Source organism: Vombatus ursinus, unplaced genomic scaffold, assembly GCF_900497805.2.
Source record: "Vombatus ursinus unplaced genomic scaffold, bare-nosed wombat genome assembly UNPS02014784.1, whole genome shotgun sequence".
Classification (NCBI taxonomy): domain Eukaryota; kingdom Metazoa; phylum Chordata; class Mammalia; order Diprotodontia; family Vombatidae; genus Vombatus; species Vombatus ursinus.
This window is the reverse complement of record NW_020954562.1, coordinates 29073418-29093760: the sequence shown is the minus strand read 5'-3', so window position 1 is coordinate 29093760 and position 20343 is coordinate 29073418. Positions and strand designations below refer to the sequence as shown.

The following is a 20343-nucleotide window of genomic DNA, read 5'->3' as shown; positions in this document are numbered from 1 at the left end:
AATGAGTGTGAAAACACTTACAGGAGCATTTTTATTTTAATGTAGGGAATCCACCAATTGGAAAATTCACTAATATAGGAGTTCTCAGATGAGGAAACTTCTTCTACCAATGCAAGTTGACACTTTCTCTAAAAATCATAGTGCTAGACAGTTGTTTAGATCCCTAATATATTAAGTGACTTGCCCATGATCATACAGCAATAAATATCAGAGGCAGGACTTATATCCAAGACTAAAGTCTTCTTTTTAAAGACAGCTTTCTATTCACTACTCCTAGCCAGCACATTAATATAATGGAATAATTATTACATTGTAAGGAATGACAAAGGAAAAGATTCAGAGAAACCCAAAATTTGCATTGATTCAAATGAAATGAGCAGAACCAAGAAAACAAGATACACTATGACCACAATGATGAATATTTATAATAGCAGCTCTTTGTGTGGTGGCAAACAATTGGAAACTGAGGAGATGTCCATCAACTGCAGAACAGCTAAACAAATCATTGTATATGAATGTGATGGAATACTATAGTGCTATAAGAAATGATGAAGGATCACTTCAGAAAAACCTGGGAAGACTTACATGAACTGATGTAAAGTAAAGTGAGAAGAACCAGGAGAATAATTTACACAATAACAACAAAATTGTAAAGATACTCAACTGCAAAAGACTTAGTAACTCTGGTCAACACCAAGATCCATTGCAATTCCAAAGGACTCATGATGAATAATGCTATCCAACTCCAGATAGAGAACTGATTATCTTGGAAGGAAGACTGAAGCATATTTTTTTCTTTAACATGAAAAATGCAGAAATATGTTTTGCATGACATATTGGTAATAGGTTTTGTATTTCTTCTCAATGGGTGGAGGAGTGATAAATATAACTTGCAACTGAAAATCAAAAAATTGAAAAAAAATGTTATTAGAGAGTCACTGTGATATAATGATTAGATATCCAGTCAGGGAGATGAGGGTCCAAGTCCCATTTTTGTCATAAACTGGCTAGGCAAGTCATTTAATCTCTCAGTGCCCTATGAAGCTCTCTAAGACTATGAATCACTGAAGTTATTGTTCTTCACTGGGAGAAGTTTTGAAGGGTTTTAAAAGCCAAGCAGAGTATTTTATATATGATCTTTCAGGCAACAGGGAATTACTACAATTAATATCGACCAGGCCTATGACTACATTCAAGGAAAATCCCTTTGGTAGCTGTATGGAAGATGGACCAGAGTTGGGAGGAGGCCACTGCAATCATCTAAGGGAGAAGTGATAAGATCTAAAGTGATTGGCTGTGTGAATAGAAAGAAGAGGTCAGGTGCAACAGATGCTGCGGAGGTAGAAACAGCAAGATTTGGCAACTGACTAGATATATTAGGTGAGGGACTCTAGGATGACACCAAGGTTATGAATGTAAAACACTTGAAGAATGGTACTACCTCTACCAGGGAAGTTTAGAAGATGGCTGGGATTAGGGGGAAAGTTCTATTTTGGACATCATGAGTTTGAAATATCTCTTTAACATCCCATTTGAAATGTCCCTCTGGCAATTAGTGATGAAGCTTGGGGTAAAGATGTGCCTGTATATACAGATCTGTGATGCTAAAGATGATCATTAAATCCATGGATGAGTTCAGGAAATAATTATCTCTTGATTGTTCTCCCTATTCCTTCTGCTTTTCCTATCCATCATCCATACAGATGCCAAATCGATGCTCCTTAAACAAAGACCCTATCACCCTCGAAGTAACATTTCCAATTTGATTATACTCCCATTTATTCGACTGCAATTGGCCTGTTCTCTGTTCCCCATATATGACAGTTCATCTCTTGCTTCCACACCTTTTCCCTGGCTATCTCCCATGTCTACAATGCATTCATTTTTCATCTCCTCCTTGTAGAAGAACACCTGTAAGGACTTTTCTGATTTCCTCAGTTGTTAATACTCACTCTTGAAACTTAACTGTATGAGAATGTATTTTGTACTTAATTCTCTTTACATGCTGTAAACTCCTTGAAGAAAAGGACTGTTTTCTTTTTTTAAATCATTATTTCTAAAAGAGACTTTTAGAGAGTAGGCACTTAACACTGATTGAGTTTCATTAAAGATAACGGCTAAATTTATTCTATTTGTGATAGATGTCACTGGCCATGCCACTGGCATCACCTTCCAACAGTATCCTGCAAATCATCACATCCAGGTGTGAAGCTTGTGACTACCTGGATATCAGCCATTTAGCTCTTTGATTTCTCAAACCTAAACAGTATTTTCTAACCGTTTTTACTATCCTTTACTGTACTTACTACAGTACTAAAGTACTACTATACTTTACTATCCTTTGCTGTACTCACTTTTACATTCAAGTCCCCAAGAGTATCAAAGGATACATTTAGTTATCAAGTTCTTTATAAAAACTTCATTTCTAATTACCTTCATAACAGTCTGTTCATTGTACAAGGTGAAATGTGAAATGATGACTAAGGAAAAAGGCAGGACATATATAATAAAAAGAGTAAAGACAGAGTGGCACATCTTACGTGCTAACTGGGTGGTAGAGATAACATGTCCTACTGGGGATCAAAGGATATAAACGGAGCTAGGAAAAAGGAAAGTTATGAAAAAGGAGGGTGGAGGTAAAATGGGCCCTATAAAAAAGCTAGGACTTAGATGAAGGTAGGGAAGGGGAAGAGTTTACAGGAATAGGGGAAAAGTGAGCAAAAATGGGGAGGTTGGATCCAGAAAAATCAGGAACATTTTCCACAGCTATCATCCAACATAAGCTCATCCACATACACACTGTCCACACATGGGACAGTTCATAAAGCATCAGTATTGTTATTTTTCAAAACAAAGGACCTATGCATAATAACGTTTATATAGTAAAACACAGAATGCCACAATTTTCAAGATGGATGGTCACCACAATGTGTAGCTCTGTGGCTTTCCAGTAGCCTCCACAGCACTTGGGAACAGTTTTGGTTAGCTATTTATATGGATAGTCTATGTGTTTATATTGATCTTTCCTTTGTTATCCTCTGAGCTAACCTAGCCCATGCTACACTGCTGAAAACATGCACAGTCAATGCTGATTCACAGACTGAACTTCTACATACCCCAAACATCTGAATACAGTGCTCCTCAATGTTGATTTATCTTTAACTGCTATCATCCAAAAGCACCATTTACCTCAGGCTTGGATAGAGATCTAAATTTTAGTTATGGCTTGAGCACAATAGAATAAAGCTGTCTGAACTGTCCCTAGTGGCCCCAGGTAAAAATGTCTCAGTACATGACAGCCATCTGCTGGGTACAACAGTCAGTACACTAGTTGAAAATGAGTTGCTTTTCTGAATGATGACTACACTACGATTTCTGGCCTCCTTTTTGAACATGTAGATGGAACATAAGCCAGTTACCTCCAGACCTGACGTAATATTCAATCTGTGACCTTCACTCATCCAGTATGCATTATCTGCATCCAGGTCACGCTTCAAGAATTGGGAAAAATGTTCTTTGGCTATGTGATTAAAGTAGCCTTAGTGTTTGAATAAAAAAATTAGAATTAGGGATAGGCAATTGGAGAATCCTATTAAGACCTAAGATTCAGTATCTACTCTTTCCATGGCTACTGTTAACTGGGCAAATACGTCCTTAAATTATTGGATAAATACATCTTTGGAAATATGATCCTTTTTTTGCATCTTACCATGCTGGTAGTGCTGAATGTACTATAAATCACATTATTCTTAAAATTTAACATTTCAAAATTAGCATTTCAAAAATAAACAACCTATTGACTAAAATAAGCCCTACAGTGGATAATTCAAGAATTTTGAAAAAAAAAATCATGTTCCATGCATAAAAGACCCTAGTGAAACTGAGAATTTTTTTGGCTCATTTATAAGTACTGGCATGATAAGATAGAGAGCTTAATTCTAATGATTTTAAATGTTTTTATACCATCGATGACAACAAGAGTTTTATTTTTGTTAATATACATTAATTTTAAATAGTTAAATTACAAGTTTACCAAAAGACAGTAGAAAAATGCATGGTAGGCCTCAGTATGCCCAATTTTGCAACTTGTCACCAATGATGACCTGCACTTCAACCATGGCATAACAGCTAGCATTCATAAACATTTTAAAACCATCTTGTTTCATCATCACAAGGTAGGAAGACACAACTGTTTACATTTTATAGAAAATTCAAAAGTAAATGACTTGTTTAAAGTCCCAACTAGTAAACAGATATGTATCACTGAAAACAAGGATAGCTTTGCAATCAAGCAGTGAAAATTACAGCCAAAGAATAGTCCAAGTGGCCCACTGATATCTTTGCAATATTAAAAGGACTACATGGAGGCTTCACTGTGTAAATCATCTATGAGAATTATGGGAAAACATGGTCTCACAGAATGCATTTAGAGAGGTTTTGATCTGCATCTGACTGTCAGAGGGAGTAGCCATATTGATAAAATCAAACTCAAAGTATCAAAACAAATGCTATCACTTAATTTGATTATTTCCTCTACTTTTGGACTTTTTTTTCCCTTTTCAAATGTATCCCTTTGAAAAATAATAGCTCAAAGAATAAATGAAAAATTTAACTTAAGTTAAAATAATCCAAGTGTTTTTGTGAAAATTACAGAGCTTTGGTATTCAAAAGGTAAAGTCTAAAGGATGTTAAAGTCATCAAAAGTGGTGCTAAAAGTTTAGCAATGGGGGCACTACCTCTAAGTGTTAACAGGAGGTCACAAGCATATATACAAATAATATACATTCAGTAAACAATGAGCCTTTTGGAAGAAACAGACCTTTAGTATAATGAGTACTAAAAAAAAAAAAAAACTATGCCAAGACAAAAGATTTAGAAGAAAAATAGCACAATAGACAACCTGCAATCCGGCCACCAATCCTGTCTGGGAAATCTAAAACCCCCCAACATTTAAGCATTAGTACTATCCCTGACTCTTCACAGGGAATCTTTCCAAAATGCACAGTAAAAAGCTGCTCTATCTCCTCCCATTTTTTCCACAGATGAAGAAAAAAATATCCCAAACATCTAGGCCTGAACATTTTTTTCTGATAGTTGGTAAAACTCATATAAATATGAATCTCTACTGCACTCTAAGGTAGGCTAGTATTACCTGCATTTTTCAAACGAAAAAGCTGAGGCTCAAAGAGATTAAGTGACTCGCCCTAGTCTAGAAGCTAGCTCCTCAGATGCAGTGTTCATTCCACAGCTGCACACTGCACACCTCCCTACCTAGAAAATACACTGGTGACATGCTTTAACCACAGACAAAAACACCACATTCCTATACTTCATAGTTGGAATGGCTCCCACATTCCTCCTAGAAATAATGAAATACCCTATTAGTTACTTTTTTTAAAAAGATGATAAAACTACAGGTGATCACAGATCAAAAACATCTTTATTCCAATAACCACAAGTGCAAACAGCAGCAAGTCAGTTCACTGTTAACAGCACACAGATCAAAATCATGTAAATACTAGAGACATAAAAAGGAAAAAAAAACCCATCGGAGTACCCAGAAAGGCTCCTTAATTAAAAAAAAAAATCAAGTACATTGCAAAACCCTCTAGCCTAAAATCTGTTACTCAGGTCAATCCAGAACTTTTTTAACTTAAGTATACCAGCAGCACATTGCAACTAAACAGGAATCCTTTGAAATGAGAAGAAAAGTTTTCTGAATGAAACCACCTGTTCAGCCTTTCCCATACATTTTGTGCTTACTAGAAATGCAAGGCTACTGGTGAACTGTATATGTAGCCAAGACTTCCTTCAATTAGAAGCTTGATTTATTCAGTGTAAAATCTAATCTTGCACAATATTTTGCTTGGTATTTTTTTTTGATCTTTAGGCAGACTATAAAAAAAATATGCTCAAGTTTCAAAAGAAGGAAGGTCACAACCACAATCTTGTGTTTCCCACAAAGAGCATTCTATTTTAAAAAGGCTAATGTTCAATTTCATCTTCCTTCAGGATCTGTGGTGTTACCAATTTCAAAAAGATGTTTGAAAATTTTATATAATACTTTTTAAGGCTTTTTGATTTTTTGTAAGATGGCCTTTTAAATTTGCTCATTAAATCGGTAATTAAATATATATTATGTATATACATATTTCTATATACAGAGGTTGTATGTAAAGTAGAAAAAAAAGTTCTCACTAGAGTGATAACAGAAGGCTGTTAATATTCTTATCACTTAGTAGCCAGGATATATGCTTATTTTGGCCCCCTTGAAGCAATTTTAGCTACCATTCTCATAATTATGTATTTATCTTCCAGAAACTTTACAGATGTTTACTTGGTCTTTTTATTCAGCTGTTGCAATTTCTTCATCTTTTCAGTGTAGGCAACATATTGAGAGTCTGTACCAAAGAGTCTATCCCACCATGTAAATGTTGAAGCATAGTTTCCAACGAAGTTCATGTGGTGGAAATCATGATGCCGGGCACCAGTATAAAATGGTATGAATTTCAAAGGGTTGAGAGGAATATCGTAACCACTGAAAGGGAAATTTTAAAAAATCAATTTGGATATGAATTCCAGTTTATTTCATTAAATTAAAATCAGAGCATATTCTGTAACTAAGGAAATAGGTGGTATACACATAGAAAACCAGAAAGAATCAAAGGAGGCATTCAGAAGGAAGTTTTTAGGTGAAAAAAAAAATCAATTGAAGAGCGATTTTTTAAAAGCTATTTTGGTCTAGGATAGCTGTTGATGATCAATCATGTCAATCCTGCAATGAAATATTTCATACATTATCTTTTCTTTCCTGACTTAGGGAGGAAAGTTTATAGAGGAAAGTTGTCTTGCTAGAATCTAGTAGTAAAGTTATTTCATGTCTACGTGTAAAATTTCCCTCAGTATTTTTTGCAACGAATATATATGCTCATTCATTAAAGATGAAAAATTGCTGTTCTATCTTTAAAAGACTTTACAACTCTCATCAATGCAATGACAAATAACTGCAGACGACCAATACTGGAACAAAGCTACCCACCCTCTTGCTGTAGAGGTGATGGACTTAAAATGCAGAATGAGACATATATGTTTGGATATAGCCAATGTATGAATTTATTTTGCTGAACTAGGAATATTTGTTGTGAGGATTTTTTTCTGTTCACCTGGAGAGAGGGGAGTTAGAGGAAATAAATGCTTGTTTAAAAAAAATGCACTGTGGATTTGAGACCAAAAGAGAACAAAATTATTGTGAATACTTCAAAAGAGAAAAGAAAATTTACTGTTCTAAAACTAGAGTATCTAAATATACCTTCAAGTTAACAGCAAATTCTAAGCATTAAGATATATAGTTTTATTACCTAAATAGGATTCATAACTTACCTATGCACATCAATGGTTTCTATCAAGCGAACTGTGACCCATGCCCAAAGGAGGACTACATGGTCACAAAAGACCAAAATTCCAATAAAAAACCCTGTTCCAAGAATGAGGGTTTCTAGAGGATGTGCATATTCAGCTTCCATTCCAAAAGGTGCCTAAAAAAAAGGCAGATAAGATTTTTTTTAAAATGTTAACCAAAGAGCTTAAAAAATCCCACATAATACAAATATCAATAATTCTGAGAAAAACACCCTGGATAAAAACCACTGGAAGCAGATCTCAAAGTGTTCTCAAAAACGGTCTCAAATGACCACTACCAGTCAGGATCCTGGCACAGTGTTAAGACAGATAACCAATCCTGACGATTTAAAAAAACATTAACAAAATACTTCTATTGCTAACCCTTCAGAAAATGACTACACTTCTCAAGATAACTCCTTTGGATGGGATTTTAATGTTGTTGACTATACTTTATGAATATTTAGTTATCATGTCTGAATTAATGAGTGTTGGAAAATGTGACCTTCATCACTAAGAATCTGTAAATTCATGTTGGGAACACAATGCCCTATCTGTGAAACTGGATTCTCAGTGAAAAATGACTTTTGGAGGGATGATGTAGAAATTAAACATGTACTATGGTAAAAATAGTAAATTTAAATTATATACTGTAATTTAAATTGTATTTACATGTATGTAAATAGCATATCAAAATATATCTGCATAAAGGGGATTAGGATATGAAAGGTATACTCTTTTCTCACTTTTCAGCGCCAAGAAAATGGAATAATATATAAATATTCAGTTAGACAGCAGAATAAGACTGGGATGCTATAGTAATATATGACTGTTTAACAAAAAAATGGCAGAGATGAAATGATTATATACCTTGTTCAATATCCAATTTACCATGAATGAAGATAACACACATACAGAGAAGGATCTGGATAACTGCCTGTTTAAAAACAACAGCAGCAAGTATTCTGTAATTAGCTCCAAAGAAGATTGGGGGGAGGGGGAAGAAGAAGAAAAGGAAGAAACCTAAAAACCCTCTAAATTAACCAAAATTTTAAAATGAGTTTCTTAGCAGTAGAAATTTTGCTATTTTATAATAAATCCAACATAATTTTAATTCACCCTTCTGTGAAATCATATTTTCTAACATGAAACATACCTGAAACTCATGATGAACTTTATGGATATATTTATATATTTTTTTATGATGTAAAAGTCTATGAAGAAAATAGTGCCAGGTATCTTCAATCACTGCACATCCTAAACATTTGGCCAACAGCATGTGCCTTTATAGATAAAAATAAAATTAGGAGTTATAAAATATTTCTATTTTCACCACTTATTATTTTTGTTTTTCTTTTTTTTAATTAAGCTCACCCATTAACATAGAATCCAATGCTGAAATTAGATCTGTAATTAGAGATATTCAATCAGGATGTTTTACTCTTTTCATTCTGTATGACCTAAGTCCTTAACAAAGGCTGGTTAGAAGTGCCATTAAACTAGTTTTGGGGGAGAAGAGTGATTTACAACACAGTTTGATAGAAATGGATTAGAGCAGTATAGAGGATAGAAAGGCAAATCAGTACCAGATGATCTCCACAAATTTGACAGCAGGAAAACTACCAGCATGAGATTAAAATAAATTAAATAAAGAGTTCCCCAGAACAAAATAATGCTGTTCAATTTTGGATTTAATGTGATTTGAGGTGCCAGTAGGGCATTCAAGGAGAGATGGCATTTATGTTATGTTATATTACATTACAATTCAGGTCTTGTGCTCAGGGAGAGGTCACGACTAATGACAGAGGTAAGTCATCCACCTTGTGATTTCAGGGAAGAGAGGAGCAGGTGAACCCGCACTGTCTCATACCAAATTTAAAAAATAAAGTAAAACTTTAACCTTGAAGGGAAGAGAATACTTAGACTGGGAAAATCAGGAAGGGAAAACCCCCTTACAGGAGGTGACATCTGAACTTACAAATGTAAGCATTTACTGAAATTGAATTTAAGGATCAGAGCTATTTAAAGTTTGGTATAAAATGACACTTCATTATGTCTTTTGCTTTACCTATAGATCATACCATTCTAAAAATTAAAACAACGTTGCTTCAGTTTAGCTGTGTTGTATAATAGCTGACATACAGCACATTAAACATTAAGGCTTACAAAATGTTTTACATATGTTATATTTAAGTCTTGTAACAGCTTTGTGAAGGGGGTACCACAGGTATTGTTCTCCATTTTATAGAAAAGCTAAATGACTTGTCTATGGTCAAACTGCTAGTAAGTATTATAATCAGAATTTGAACTAAGGTCTTCCTGACTCAAACTTCAGGCTTTTTTTTTTTTAATTACAACAGTCTGCCTCTTTTAGAACATATATAAATGATGGGGCGTTTGTGCTTGTACCCCAATTTCTCCCTAGTCTCAGAAACACTGTCTCTGACAATCATTCACCAGCCCAAGGACACCGTGCCTAGCAATTACACATGCGTGGGCCCCAGCAAGACCCTTATCTCTCTCCCTGGTGCAGTTACACAAAGCTGGGTGAGAGAGTGCTGGGCTATTCAGAACCCAGCCCTCAGATCATGTCTCTGGAAGCCTCCCAATTCCTCAATAAGTTCCTGTCTTGTGAGAAAGCTTTCCCTTGTTTCTGAGCATTCTCTCATCAAGACAGAGAGAGAGGGGTGCCTTGCCCAGTCCAAGGAGTTTTGTCCTTGGCCGGCCCAAGGACTCTTCCTTCTGCCAGATTCCCAAGATCAATACCTTGGTCATCTCCCTCCCTGTCTGGTATACTCCCTATACTTTCCCAACCATAGCTCCCAAAGACAACTAGATCTTTAGACTACCCAATCAGTATCCCTAGCATTCCTTTCCCATGCCCTTTTCCACATAAATCCTAGCTCCATCCTCAGTCTCTTGCAGGTTCCTTAAGAATCCTTGCCCACTGAAAAGCGTAAAAATAAATCTTTGCCACTTTGACTTAAAGAATGCTTGAGTCTGTGAATTCATTCCAGACGAGTGTACTCCAGTCTTTGAGGGGTCTCAACCTCTCAGATCGCAACATAGAGAGCTATGGAACATGCAAAATGCTGGCATTTTGGATATAATTTCCTGGCAAAATTCTAGAAATAATTATTAAAAGGGTAGTTTGTAAGCATTTAGAAAAGAAAGCCAGCATAGATTTCTTTAACAAAGTCATACCAGCATAACTTCATTTTCTTTTTGGATAACTTGACTAGATTGGTAGGATCAGAGAAACACTATTAACAGCACTCCTGAATTATGAGCAAAGAATTTGGTAATTTCTCATAATTTCCCTGTCCATAAGGTAAAAAGATACAAACTAGATGATAGTACAATTAGGTGGATTCATAATTGGTTAAACAACTGGACCCAAAAAAGAATGACTAAGAGGTCAGTATCAGCCAAGGACCTGTTATGGAGTTTCATAGGACTTTGGTGTGAGTCCTATCCTGTCTGACATCTTTTATCAATGCCATGCTTATCCAATTTCTAAAAGACGGGAAGGACAGTTAATATAATGGATGCAACTTCACAATTTGATGTGTCTGGTTACATGTTACACTAGAAGGAGCACAAACATGGATTTCAAGAATATGTGGGCCCAAATTCCATGTTTGTCATTAACTTACTGTTTGACCCAAGAGGGCTTTAAATGGGGGGGGGGGGCAGTGTTGTGGAGAAGAGCAGGAAAAGTATTGATATGCAAATCAAAACAGAAAAGGAAACATTTAAAAGAGATTAGACTTGGTTTGTTTATCCCAACAAAGCAGAATTAAAACCAATGGACAGAAATTATAAAGATCTAGTTGATATAAGGGGAAAAAACTTTACAACTGAAAACTGAAGAAGAGATTCCCACTAAGTATGCGCTACATCAACTCAACATTCCCTACTAGTTCTAGGATTCTATGGCACCATGCCAACTTTTGTCCCTAGAAACTACTCCCCAGGCAAATTTTCCCACTTTAGCAATTAAGGACATACAGAAATAAAAAAAACTGAGGTAACATTTAGTACGCTTCATTTATTTCCTAAGCTTTCTATAGTGCATCTAGGCACATACTTAAATTCTAGCATAGTTTTTAATTGATTATAAATAGCAGTTTATTGTAAAAATAAAAGCTTTGTCTACGTACCATCTCGGCATACTGTCCCAATCATATGGAATATCAAAATACTCTGTAAAGTACCAGGTACCACAAATCAAAGGTAGTTGTATACAAAAGTGATTGAAGAGAATTACTCTGAAACATTTCCACTGGCCTTCCCAAGTTTCTGGTTTTTCCTATGGGGAGAAAGACATATTTTTAGTCTTAGCCAGTACCAGCATACTACTGAGTACTTGGATTCTTTTGCTTAATTTCTAAGTTCTCTAATACTGTTTACCTAACAATTACACAATTATTTTATTCCTAAAAACCTTAGGGCATTTTAAGTTAATCTAGTGCTCCTTAACTCTGAAACTTTTATCAGTTTCATAGCAAATACAACTATTACATTGATTTTACACGTGAAAAAACTGCAAAAGAGGCAAAAATAAGGTTCAATTTTCAACCTAACCACTAAAACCACATTAATATTCTGCTGTTCATGACTTCTACTGGACATAAGGTAGAAGACACCCAATAAGCAGCAAGGGCTGCCAGCATTTTTCTATTGTTATGGAAGCTGTATAGGATCCCTACAGAAACTGAGAGAAGAAGGAAAATGGACAACTCCAACTTTTCAATGGCACTCATCTCAGGAAAATTAGTAATTTTTATCTGAAATAAGTCAGAGACAATGTTAAAATCAAGAGATGTATTTCTAAAAAGAAGCTGATTCTCGTTTTTCAGAATGAGAAAAAAATATTTAATCCACTCTTAATCAATATACACTATAAAGCTTTCTAAATCATATATAAGACAATTCAAACAGTAATCAACGACATGAGAACTTGCAGGCCATAATTCAATGTTTTATTTTACTTCTCAATTCCTGACTTTTTCTTCAAAAAGTAGAAAGATCACTTTTATCAAGCTCAAGATATTCAGAAGGATTTCCTGGGATAAATCTTGATAGACATCTATGAAGGGTCTTTTGGGGATTTGTAAAACCACTTAATAGCATTTAACAAACAAACCCAGGAATATTTGTTTCACTTTCAACCCTGTCCCCCAACACACACAACTGAAGTCTTTTTCATTTTGAGTCCTGTTAAATATATGATGGTCCATCATGCATGGACCAAACCTTATCTCTAAAGAATTTTCTATCTTTTAATCCTCACTACTTGCTTCTTAGCAACAAAAAGCCTAAAACACTGGCTTAGCAATGTGGTCAGCAAAGACTTATTTTACTATCCACAAAATCAAATGTCTATCTCAGTCACCAATCTGCATGTTGACTTTGGATAATGAATTGTGACTATGACTAGAGAATTACCTTACATTTGAACACTTTTTAAGAACTGAATGATGGGTAACCATCAAGTATTGAGACTTAATATTTTGGGATTGTCCTTTACCTCTCCCATGAAAATATACTGGAACTTGCTCATCCAAATGATTATTACCCTTCAGAACAACTACTTTGCTCAAATACTTTTAAAATGATTTCAGGGTCAGTTCACCAGCCAAGGTCTCACTTATAGTCACAGAGCATGGATTCTTCTTCCATTTTTTCTTTCTTCTGTGAGAAACTAAACTCTCATATTTAATAACTAATTATTGAATTAGGACTAAGGTTTTTCCCCTTTTCTACTTCTCATCCAGAAACCAACCAGCATGGGAAATCTCTTAAGAGAGACTTACCCAAGGGGCAACTAGGTGGCGCAGTGGATAAAGCTCTGGCCTTAAGAGTCAGGAGGACCTGAGTTCAAATCCAGCCTCAGACACATGACACTTACTAGCTGTGTGACCCTGGGCAAGTTAATTAACCCCACTGCCTAGCCAAAACAAAAACAAACAAACAAACAAACAAAAAAACCCCTACTCTTCAAAGAGCATATAATACTGTGAGCCTTTGTGAGGGGTCTTTGGTCTGCGAGAGAAGACCAAATGACCATCCTTTTATTAATAATGTGCTAGCATTATTAATAAAATGATTAAATTAACCAGAAATTATGTCTCTCAAACCTTTTAAATCATCACATTTCCACTTTGTGCTTTTGCTCCTTAACCCTATCCCTCTTTCTCTCCAGACAACGTCCACGCTGGTAAGAAGTATACGACAAAAATAACCATGATAAATGCAACATGGGACTTGCCTATCCAAAAGAAAACATATTTAAACTTTCAACAGGTGGCAGCCTTCTCCTTGTTATAACAATTCACATATATAATGCTTTTAAGTTTCATAAAGCAATTTCCCCCAAAACAATTCTATGAGCAAGTAATATTATTCCCATTTTACAGATGAAAAAACTGAGGTTCAAAGAAGTTAAGTGATTTGCCAATGGCTGTACAGGTTAGTGGCAGACGTTAAGATGCAATCAGTGTTACTGGTATAGTGGAAAAAATGCCAACCACAACCCAGGAATCATCTCTACTTCATAAACAGAATTTCAATCCCACCTTCAAATTTGGGTGATAAATTAAAGCAATAATCCATCTACTCAATACTAATTCAACTGTGGGAAACAAAAATAACGAGGTAAAGAGAAGGTACAGTCAAAACTATTTTAAAGTTACAATCTATAAAACTGATTTTTAAAAAGTGAAATACAACTAAACAAACTGAAGAAAAAAGTCAATGATGCAGTTTCTCTAGTGCTATGAGAGAAGTAAATTCATTTAAGGGCAAACATTTCTAAAAGGGATTTTAAAATAAAATTTGAACGTTTACAAATAATAATTATGCAATCTCACTTATATTTCACTCACCTTTTGAATTTTATATTTTTGCATATAAGGTATAAACTGAAACAAAAATGCTGGCAAACAAAACAAGAAATAGAGCCCTTCATGAACTATGAGTGATCCCCATGTTGCGATTTGAAACTTGGTATAATTACTCAGCATGTAAAGCCAAGCATTTTTGAATGGTGCTTGTAGAGGATTGTCAGGTAATAAGGAATCTAAATATTCCACTGCCAAGGATACTGAACCAAGGATACTGGCACTTTCATTTGTAGCCATTATTCAAATTTCTTCAAACCGCCTTATTATTCTGGGGAAAAAAAAAACCGATAGTGAGACCAGGAATATAGGTTAAATTTAACCCTCTACTAAATTTTAACTTATTTTTTAGATTACTAAAAGCCCCTAAAGCTGTGATGCACACACACCCCCTCCCCTCTTCCTAACTTCCTTACTGCCGTGGAGGGTAACCACCAATCTCCCTGTCACCCAGGCTTGCAATCCTAAGGTATCATCTCTCCCCCTTCTACATCAATCGGCTGTCAAATCTTGTCATTCCTACTTTTATACTCTCATATACACTTCATTTTCTCCTCTATCACTGCCACCACTCTGGTACAGACCTTTCAACACTTCACAACTGGACTACTGCAATAACCTGTTGATTGGTATCCCTGCCTCATGTCTCTCCCTACTCCTGTTCATTTGCTACTGAAGTGTCAAAATGATCTTCCTAAAAGCAAATCTGACCATGTCACCCCGCCCCCAACCCCAAATCCATCAGCTCCAATGGCTCCCGACGCCCACCAGGATCAAATAGAAAATCCTCTGTATGGCTTAGAAAACTCTTCATAACCTGCACCTTCTACCTTCCTAGTCTGCTTATATCTTTCCCCACATATTCTTAGATCCAGAAACATGGGCCTCCTTGCTGTTCCTCCCACATGACACTATTTCCAAACCTGAATATTTTCAATGGCAGTTCCCCTGCCTAGACTCTCTCTCCATCTCTGAGCTTTCCTGACTTCCTCAGTGTCAATTAAAAGGAAGCTTTTCCTGAACCCCATAAGGCTTGTGATTTCTCTCTGTTGATTATTTCCAATTTATCCTGTATTTATCTTGTCTGATCATTGTTTGCATATTGTCTTCCCCATTATACTGTACGTGTTTGAAAACAGGGACTGTATTCCCATTGCTTAGCAAACTCCTAATGTTTGTCACAAGGTTGCCATCAACACCACCACCATACACACACAACACCTGGAAATGATCAATTCAAATGGAAATCATAATCTATTCAGGGAATTATATTTAAAAGCAATATACTACTAAGATCCGTCCCTTTTCAGTATGGTACCCGAAATTAGAGTAGTGTGTTGACTAAATTAGCCTTTGAAGTGATTATGAGTACTTCTTTGATAGAAAACCAAAAATAACAATTATTTGTCTCCAGCATTTAACTCATTCAAAAACCCTGCCTCTGACACACACTGGATGTGTGACCAAGTGACTTATAAAGAATGTCATTTTCCTGAAATGTTTACTAAAATAATTTATTTAGGGACTATGATAGTTCATCATTAGGACTCAGCTAAAAAAACTTCACACTTAAAATATCATGTCATGGTATATGAACTAAGAGTAGGAGTTCTTTACCACTATAAAAATAAGAAAAAAAATGGAACTTTCAAAAATTTAAGGTACTAGGGGCAGCTGGGTGGCACAGTGGATAGGGCACTGGCCCTGGAGTGGGAAGGACCTGAGTTCAAATCCGGCCTCAGACCAAACACTTGACACTTACTAGCTGTGTGACCCTGGACAAGTCACTTAACCCCAACTGCCTAAAAATTACAAAATTAAAAAAATAAAAATAATAATCTAAGGTACTTTTGTATCATATGCAGATTATCTCATCCACTAGACATTTTTTTCCCCAGTGATTAACTTTATGAATAAAAGTACCTTATGACCAATCTCAGTCCATAACAAAGGTAGGTTCAACTAACAAAGTGGAATGTGCTGTATACTGTCAGTCATAATGACTGCGTTGGCTTTTCTTAAAAGAGAGGGTTCAATTAAGATTAGAGATCATGGGATAACTGGTGTAAAAAAAAGTAACAATCCTTAAAGGAGCTTATGGAAGGGAGGAAACAGGGAAAAACACAATTTTATAAGGTAACAGTTGTATTTAGTGTGAAAATAGATTCATAGAAAGTCTGAGCTAAAAGAAACCCTAAAAACCATCTACCCCAAGCCTTACATTTTATGGATGAGAAAAATGGAGCCCGGATACAAAAAATTAAAGTTGTAGGGCCTGAGTCTAGAACCTGGTTTTCTGAACTCAAATCCTTGTTCATTTCTACTATACTAGATTTAATGAGAAAGTTAGCACATACTTAATCAATGTTTCTCTTTATCTCCTTTATTTCAAGAAAAGTGGGCTCTAGAATAAGGTTTCAATATTTATCTGACAGAGGCATAAAATTAACTTACCTTCCTCTAACTTCACACTTTTTTTGTAACAGGATTACTAGAAAAACCACAGAGAAACATTTTTTTGAACATGGACAATGGAAAAATTTGTTTACAGGTAAAAAGATATACATTTATTACAAGTGGTTTTTCTTTATTTTCAAGTGGGAAGAATTACATGGAAATGAGGTAGATTCTGTTAGTTGAAATAAAAGATTTAATTAAAAAAAAAACACTGCCACTAGGACAAACACAACAGTCAGGTAATATAGGACAAATAAATATTAAAAACTTGTTTGTGTTTTTATAATGCAATATCAACTTAGTGACTTAATATAATACACTGTCTTAATGACAGCAAATACTCTATGACATCTGCCATACATTGTTAAACTTTTAGAAAATCCTCTTGATCTGGCTACCAGCTATTTAGGAGAACTTCATGGAAGATGGAGGTAAGGGGGAGGCAATGAAAACTGTGTTTTTGCCTTTGTTTGTATCCCCAGTATTTAGCTTAGTGTCTGGCACACAGTGCTCTTGATAAATGCTTGATGATAGATAAGAAGAGGCCAAAGGGAGTCCTGTATAGTCAAAGAATCTTCCCTACAAACCAGTTGCTTAGAATATTTGAAAGCAAGGAACCATTAAGTGAGCTGAAGCTTTCGTGGGTGGGAAGATAGTAGTAATAATATGAAGAAACTAGAGATATCAAACTGAGTTGGAAGGAATCTTCTTAGTTATCTTGGGAAGCTGTAATGCAAGACCCAATCTGAGAATGCTTCATTTGGAAATAGTCAATAAGCATTTATTAAGCGCCAAGCACTGTGCACTGGGAATCTAAAGACAATCTCTGACCTCAAGGAGCTTACAACATAATGGTAAAGACAACACGCAAACAACCGCTAGGCGGAGGACAAATAAGAAATAATCAACAGAGGGAAGGTACTAGAATTAAGAGGGACTGGCTCCCTGTAAAAGGTGGGATTTTAGCTGGGACTTAAAGGAAGCCAGAAGGTGAAGATGAGAGAAAGCATTCCAAGAATGAGAGACAGGCAGGAAAATGCCCCGAATGGAGAGATGAAATGTCATGTGGGCCAGGATCACTGGATTAAAGAGTACAATGTGTTGGGGATGGGGGGTATAGGGTGTAAAATGGCTGGAAAAGTGGGGTATGAGAGCTAGTTATTAAGAGTTTTGAACACCACATAGAATATTTTCTATTTGATCCAAGTAATAAAAGGGAGCAAATGGAGTTTAACAAGAGAGTCATGGTTGGTGCTGTGCTTTTTGAAAACCACTTCTGCAGCTAAATGAAGTACAGAATAGAGTGGGAACAGACTTACAGCAAGGAATTAAGAGATGAGGACCTGCCTGCCTGCTGCCTGCTCTGGGTAGCGGCAGTATCAGAGGAGATGATGCAAAGGTGAAAACAAGCCTTGGCAACAGACTGGATATGGGGGGAAGGGGAAGGACAGACAGTGAGAGTTGAGAATAAGATACACATACATATGTGTGTATGTATTTTTTCTGTCCCCTTGAAAGAATGTAAAGGTCTTAGAGACTGTTTTCTGTGTCCTCAATAATGGACTTGAGAGTTAGGAAGTCAGGAAGGCCTGCTTCAGAATTCTGCTTCAGCTGCTGCTGTCTGGGTACTTATCCTCTTTTCCTCATTTTCCTTATCTGTAAAGCAGCACCTACCTCCCAGGATTATTGTGAGGATCAGCTCCTCTTCATAACACTTAAAGCTCTATATAAATATTCACAATTATTATTTCATAGAGAATATGCAATAAATGTTTGAATGAATGATCTGTTCATTCACTAGGGTCCCCTCTTCTCTTCCTTTTGCTAACTCTGCAAACAAAATCCTTAGCTTACTCAATGCTCAGGAAACGATAATACCTATCCCAGACACATACAGATCATTTCAGAGAGAAGGATTGTCTTTACAGCCACTTTCAGAACCTGGCTCAGAACATAATGCTCCTGAGTCATCCTCATCCTTGTCCTCGTCCTTGTCCTCATCTGATGCCATGATCCTACGGCAAAGGATCAAGGGGCCAGAAAAGATGGAGTCAGGGGCCACGTAAGGTTTTTGCACGAAGCCTTGGTGGGTCTGCAAAGCCCAACCTACTGCATCCCTTTGGAAATGCATCCCAGGGATGCGGGAAGGTAGAGTTGGGGAAGGGATGGCGCGGGGAGTGGCGGGGGACGGGGGGAGGTGGGGAGTGAAATCATACCGGGTTTCTGCGGATCCGCGGGTCATTCTGTTTCAGGGCCCACCTTTCATACATCCTCCATAAGCCCACCTGGATGCCGCAATGGCAAGGCGCCCCTGCTCTGCTCTGCATTCCTTTGAGCCTTCCTGGGCTCCGGGATGGAAGTGTGAACCCCTTGTCTCTTCGGTCCCCGGCCCAGCCCAACCAAGCCTGGCCCGGTTCACATGGAGCGCAGGCGCAGATCTCCCCGGACCCCCCTCCCTCACCTGGGTGGGAGTGGGGGTGCAAGGCTGCCCGGCTCCATCTCTTCCCACCTAGGCGCAGAAACCCTGCACACCGCGTCCCCGTCCCCAGCTCCTCACTGCCCGGGCGAACGCCTACGGGACGCCCCAGTACCCCTCTCCCGGCTGCGCGTCCCTCACTCACCAAAACCTTGCGCCCCAATGCGACGCCACAGCACCGAAACCCCGGAGCCTGCGCCTGCCCCTTCACCTCCAGAGACAGGAACGAAACTGCAGAGACCGAAGCCGCCTCCCGCCGCTTACTATTGGCCGGAGCGCTGGTCTGGAGATGGATCGCAGGACAGCTTCTGGACGCTGATTGGTCTGCTCCTGGGGCTTGACGTAGTGTTTCGTGAACGAAGCGAGGCCTCGGCTGCCGCTCTCATTGGCTGAGCAGATGGAGTGAGGATAGTGAGACCCCATCTTCCAACCACTGAGCTGGCTTGCGGCGAGGCCCGGAACGCAGAAGCCTGGAGCTGGTGGCGGCGTGAGAGGGCGGGTTTAAGCCGTCGCCAGGGCAACAGAGCTAGCTTTTCTGCAAACCTTTTCCTGAGATTGGGGGAAGGGCTGCTGACAGAAGCAGGGAACACCTTGGCCTCATCCCCGGTTTTGAAAGACTTAACCCTCACAGCCTCACACCATTGGTGGGCTTGGTAAGAGAATCATCAATTCTACCTACCTATCAATTCTGCAGATCCGAACACAGAATCTGGAAACTTTAGCTAACAAACCCATATTTCAGAAGAGAAAACTGAGGCCCGGAGAAAGCACAGTGACTTGCACAGAGTGGTTTTGTTGTTTTTTGTTTGTTTTTTAAACAGAGGTCCTTTGATTACAAATCCAGTCTTCTTTTCGCTGTTTTGCAAACCTTAGGGCGATTGATAATGACTTCATAAGGCATCCTAATCATTTTAGGATGAGGAAACTGAGATCCAAAGAAGTTAATTAATTAAATTGATCATGGTCACAGAGTCATTAACTAACAGAGTTAGGATGTGTCTTTGTTTCGTTTTCTTTTGATAGGAGGATAAGGGGAGAGGGGTTCTGAGAATGTTGTTTCATCAGTGTGGGGGACTGGTAGAATAGAGGTTCTACCCAATGCTTTTC

At 37.3% G+C, this 20343-nt stretch overlaps 1 protein-coding gene across 4 annotated transcripts; it reads right to left on the bottom strand.

Moving 5' to 3' along the window:
- Positions 1–5421: 5421 nt before the first annotated feature.
- On the bottom strand, positions 5422–19506 carry MSMO1 (methylsterol monooxygenase 1). Of its 4 annotated transcripts, XM_027866871.1 has the most exons (7): positions 19382–19506; positions 16758–16794; positions 14289–14574; positions 11562–11710; positions 8555–8681; positions 7381–7535; positions 5422–6538 (listed from the first exon to the last, which is right to left on the bottom strand). In XM_027866871.1, the coding sequence occupies exons 3-7, from the start codon at positions 14541–14543 to the stop codon at positions 6334–6336; spliced, it is 891 nt and encodes a 296-aa protein (XP_027722672.1). In that variant the 5' UTR covers positions 14544–14574; positions 16758–16794; positions 19382–19506; the 3' UTR covers positions 5422–6333. The 4 variants fall into 4 exon arrangements, with proteins under 4 accessions (XP_027722672.1, XP_027722671.1, XP_027722673.1 ...); XM_027866870.1 differs by lacking the exon at positions 16758–16794; XM_027866872.1 differs by lacking the exons at positions 16758–16794; positions 19382–19506 and adding an exon at positions 18977–19070.
- Between the last annotated feature and the right edge of the window lie 837 nt (positions 19507–20343).

Excerpts from the sequence above, each read along its gene's own strand:
- MSMO1 (XM_027866871.1), bottom strand. The coding sequence starts at position 14,543 with ATGGCTACAAATGAAAGTGCCAGTATCCTTGGTTCAGTATCCTTGGCA. Across the intron at positions 8,682-11,561 it reads TGGGACAGTATGCCGAGATG|GCACATGCTGTTGGCCAAAT; the intron begins GTACGTAGACAA and ends TTATCTATAAAG. Across the intron at positions 7,536-8,554 it reads AAGTTCATCATGAGTTTCAG|GCACCTTTTGGAATGGAAGC; the intron begins GTATGTTTCATG and ends CCTTTTTTTTAG.